Here is a 4,731-nt window from a genome sequence, read left to right as displayed (position 1 = left end):
GTCCGCCGGATACATGCCCTGGCTTGTACTGTATTGCATACTACCCATGCCCGGGAACGGCATGTTCGATTGCAGTTGCCCTGCACTTGGCTGGCGTAGGTGCGAGGCTGGGGACTGGGATGGGTGAGGCGCCTGAGATTGCGTGGTATAGCTGCCATAGCTGTGGTGCGGAGTTTGTGTATTCTGTGACCACAAAGCCTGGTTGGGCTGATAATTATAGCCGCCCGGCGTGCCTTGGCTCATGCTGCCGCCGCCTGTAGATCCTGGAAGACACTCATGTTAGCCTTGACTGTTCCCCAAAGGGACCTTGAGGGGGGGCCTTGTCCATCAATCAATCAACGCATCCTCGAGGGACACGGGGGTGACTGGAGAGGTTAGGGGGTTCTGACCAAGTGGATTTTGAGCGTGGATCGACTGCGAGTATGGAGCCGCAGTCATCATCATCTGAGGGCTTTGGGACGACACGACGGGTTGCGAAACGCCGGCAGCAGCAACGGTATGCGGCGAGCTCGAGGGTCGGGTAGTCGTGGCTGCGGTGTCGGTGGCGCCAGCAGAGGGATTCAGCGACGAGGTAACGGGCTGCTCATGGGGACGGCGCCAGACGCCCTGCAAATATTCACCGCGCATGTCACGCTGCTGGTTGACGGATCGGTTGAACTCGGCGGCGTGATGCGCCTGCGAATGGATCTCACTCAGCGGTGATGGCCTGGTCTGGTCCTGATAAGCCGGGCCGGTAATCTCCTGGCGGGGACCGCCTTTGATGATATTGCTGAAGTCCCTAGGGCGAGTGTCGCCCAGCTCTGGCCCGACTGTTAATCCAGGCATTCTTGCAACGTTCCCAGGTGGCGCTCCCATCATACCTGTTTGGACCAGATGTGTTGGCGGAGCACCGGAATAGGGTCCGGGGGTGTTGTTGTAGACGATCTCGGTGTGAGGACCGCTCATCAGGAGGTTGTTTTGGGCTTCGGCCGCCTCGCGGGCCTTGGCGGCACCCGGTCTCTTCTCTCCGGCTAGATCCGCCTCGGTGAATCCTTGCTTGCGGGCCTTGGTTTCCCAGTAGTCATCCCGGACGCGGCGGCCATTCTCAATAACGCGGCTCCCAAACTGTCTGAACATGGATCTGGCAGTCACAATGGCAATTTGTCTTGAACGATAGGAAAAGGGCAAAATCTCCTGCTGGACAAGATCATCCTTTTCGGCCTGGCTGGCAATGATTTTGAACAGAGACCTGTTCTTGTTAAACAACAGGTAAGAATCACGGTATCCCAGCACTCTGGCACACTCCGTCGCAAGCATGAAGAGCTTGTCGCCTCGGTTGGGCACCAGGAAGGTCCGGCACCGGTAGGTTCGGTTGCCCAGGAGCTGGCCGTTGGACATGACCTTTTTCTCACCAAACTCATCAATCTCTCTTGGCAGATACTCATCGCCAGCTTGATTCAATTGGTCAGTAGTATGGTCTCTGACGGTTGGCAGGGCCTTGACCGTGGACTTGGTCGGCGTCGTCTTGGGAGGCGCTCCGGCGGGAGTCGCGCCATAGGCGGGAGTCGTCTGGCTCGGCAACGTAGAGCTTTGAGATTGGGGCGTCTGCGGCGGCGCGCCAGTCTGCGCAACCACGGGGGCGGGCGGCTGCCCAGTCGCGTCGGATGGCTTCATTTGCTTGATTCGCTTTGTATGAGGCAGGAAACTGGCTGTGATGTATCAACATGGATGGTTAGCCCTCTTCTTGTCCGTCGTTTGTAGCGTGCCTCAAAGCACCAAAAATTAGTATGTGTATATATCAAAAACAAGCAACAACATCGCAAACGCAAAGCACATCATGTCGAGTATTTCGTCATCGCTCGTCGTACAGTCACTTCCATCCACGGTGGACCCCTTTTTGTTCTTGTCATGGTTTTTTCTTTTTCTTCTTCTTTTTTTTTTTTGCCCATCGTAACACGGCCGTGTGTTGAGCTTCGGAGAATGGATTGTGGCGCACTGCGGCCATGCGCGCGCACTGTACCGCAGGAGGGACGGGGCAAAATGTCAAGTTGGGTGAAACCCTGCCACGACATACCGTCATCGCCGGGCTGCAGGATGTTGTGAGAATCCGAGGACCGGCTCCGCTTGAGGCCGCGAAGCGGCGGGTTAGATAGGACTGTCGAGCAACAATAGTCAGCAACGCGACACGGAACAGCACACAGATATAAAAAGGCACAGGTCAAAGTCGCGCCAACGTCACAGGTCAAGATGAGCACACGAGTCCGCGTCGCGAGCGCGCAAGCTCAGCAGTCTCGGGAGAGGCACAAGGAGAAGCACACTGCGACGGCTTGGGCCGCGGCCAGTCAGAGTGTGACTTGGGCCAGCCGGTGAGGTCCAACGAAGCTCAAAACGGCATCGCGACTTACGGGCATGGCCGAAGAAGTGATTTCAAGGAGGAACGACTCACCGGGAGAACTCAGAGCGGCAGGATTGATGGTGGCACTTTCAGCGCTGTTTGGCTGTGGCGAGTACATGACAGACGGGCCAGACCAGCAATAGCATCGAGGACAGCGGCAAGGACGGTGACGGTGACGGTGACGATGCCGATGACGATGCCGGCGACGTGTCGTGAAGCAGTTGGACCTGGGGAGGAGCTCAGGCGTGGAGGAGGTGCGGCAGAACAACGTTAAGCGTGCAGGTGGCCGGCGGGGCGTGGGAGTGGGAGTGGGCGTGGGCGTGGGCGTGGGCGTGGTGGGCGCGGGTGCGGATGCGGGAGCATTGATTGACCTCGAGGAGCGTCCAAGTCTCGCGTGGTACCCGCCGCAGGTTCGACAGCGGGAGGGGTACCTGGCAGTGCGCCGCCCGGGGGGAGGGACTTAGGTACTTTGGCCAAGTACCTGCTCTGACGCAGGACGGGGAGCAATAGTGACGGGGCTGAAGCCCATAGCGTAGCAGCTCAGAGCTCAGAGCTCAGAGCTCAGAGCACCAGTGGAGGAAAGGGAGGCTGTTGCCGTGCAGAGACGGAGGGAGGGGAGGAAGCCGGATATACAGATATGCCGTCCAGATGTCGAGGGTGCCAGGCAAGGCAAGAGCGATGCGTGCGAATCGCAGCTGGCTGAAGAGAGAGCACCGAGTTCGGGGTGCTGGCCTGGTATGATATGTACTCCGTACAGAGGGAGGGACACGCACCCGTTGAAGGCTCAGACGGACTGGACTGTGAGCGGCCGGCCGGCCTTGCACGAGGCGCGCGCGACTGCGACTGCGACTGCGAATGCGACTGCGACTGCGACTGCGACTGCGACTGCGCGACTGCGACTGCAGCTGCAACTGCGCCGCAACCAAAGTGCGACTGGAACTAGACCGGGACCTGGGCCTGGAGAGAGAGAGGAGAAAAAAAAGACGACGGCGCGCACCAGACGAGACACGGGCGCCTTGTCAGACGAAGAGGAGGGCTCCTGTCAAAGGCTCACACGCGGCCGCAAAAAAACCCGCGACGAAACAGTCGAGATTTCGTCACACCAACCAAAAAAAAAAAAATTAAACAAAATAAAATAAAAAAAAAAAAAAAAAAAAAAAAAAAAAAAAAAAAAAAAAAAAAAAAACAGCTCAGGATGGTTTACCTTTGAACAGGGCCGCAGGCGCAAGAGAGCGCTTGTGCGACAGCGGCGGCGATCACGGCGGGTGCGCAGCAGAAAGACGGCTTGGACCAGCAATAAGTGCCAAAGCTGTTACGTCGTCGTCTTGGCTCGCAACCGGCACCGCGACAAATCGACGGCTTCCCGCAGGCGCAGTCGCAAAAAAAACACTCGAGGGCGATGAGCGCGACTCGGTCAGGCGACGTGTGGACCGGAAGTGCAGGCGTTTTCCAGATGCGCGCGCGACCGACGAACTGATTGATGGAATCCTCGATGGAAAGTGAGCACTCGGCACCGCGCTGCGCTGCGCACGAGAAACAAGTGATTGCTGGGGCCGTGGCCGTGGCCGGGAGTGGGCGCGCGACCGTGTGAAGGTGGTCGACTTGGTGGTGGTGTTTGCAAGTGGGTGGTCGACCTGGTGGTGGTGGTGGTGGTGGAGGTGGAGGAGGACGGAGGAGGACTGGAGGGCGGGTACAGAGCAGCGGCAGCCGGCTGGGGTGGTGTCGTATTAAGCAAGTCAACGGGTCGACGGGTAGCAGGTGGACATGGAGGTGGTGGTGGAGGTGACAGATGGGGGGCGCGCCCGGCGCTGCACGAGCTGCACGAGTGGCACGGGGAGCGGGGACGGGGGAACGGCTGCAAGGCTGTCCGCGACCAGAACTCATCGAGCCCGAGAACGGAAGAAAGAGAGAAAGAACGAAGGAAAGAAAAAAGAAAAGAACAAGGTCGGCCAGGGAAAGCAAGCCGACCGACTGGCCACTGCGCGCCGACGCAAAGCCAGAGTACGGAGCTTGGAAGCCCAGGTGCCAAGTGCCATGGGAATGCGGAGTACGGGACCAGAAGGTTGGGTACTTACCTAGGTACTTAAGTACTTTATGCCAGTCAGTACGGGGAACCCAATTAAGTAAGTAGGTAGGCAAGTACTAGGTACCTACTTAATCTAATAGTACCCAATATCCAATACCCAACACCGGGCCCGCGGGCAAATATGGGCGTGCACCGTCTTCAAATTGTTGTTTCCTTGTTCGTTGATTGGCCTTTTGGCCTCGACTCGAGTAAGCGCCTGTACTGGACCTGTGACCATGGCGGCCGTTGTGCCTGTCCGAGGTACCGAGAACCTACTTAAGTACCTAGGTAC

At 58.1% G+C, this 4,731-nt stretch overlaps 1 protein-coding gene across 1 annotated transcript; it reads right to left on the bottom strand.

Moving 5' to 3' along the window:
* Positions 1-327: 327 nt before the first annotated feature.
* MAM_07654 (RSC complex subunit Rsc7) lies at positions 328-2,492 on the bottom strand (the record flags this gene model as incomplete). The annotated part of the gene is made up of 3 exons (XM_040826452.1): positions 328-1,688; positions 2,054-2,134; positions 2,426-2,492. 3 exons carry the CDS (start codon positions 2,490-2,492, stop codon positions 328-330), a joined length of 1,509 nt encoding a protein of 502 aa, XP_040675532.1.
* Between the last annotated feature and the right edge of the window lie 2,239 nt (positions 2,493-4,731).

The sequence above is a fragment of the Metarhizium album genome, assembly GCF_000804445.1.
Source record: "Metarhizium album ARSEF 1941 chromosome Unknown scaffold_34, whole genome shotgun sequence".
NCBI classification, from domain to species: Eukaryota; Fungi; Ascomycota; class Sordariomycetes; order Hypocreales; family Clavicipitaceae; genus Metarhizium; species Metarhizium album.
Note: the sequence above shows the minus strand (reverse complement) of the source record. Positions and strands in the feature narration are given on the sequence as shown.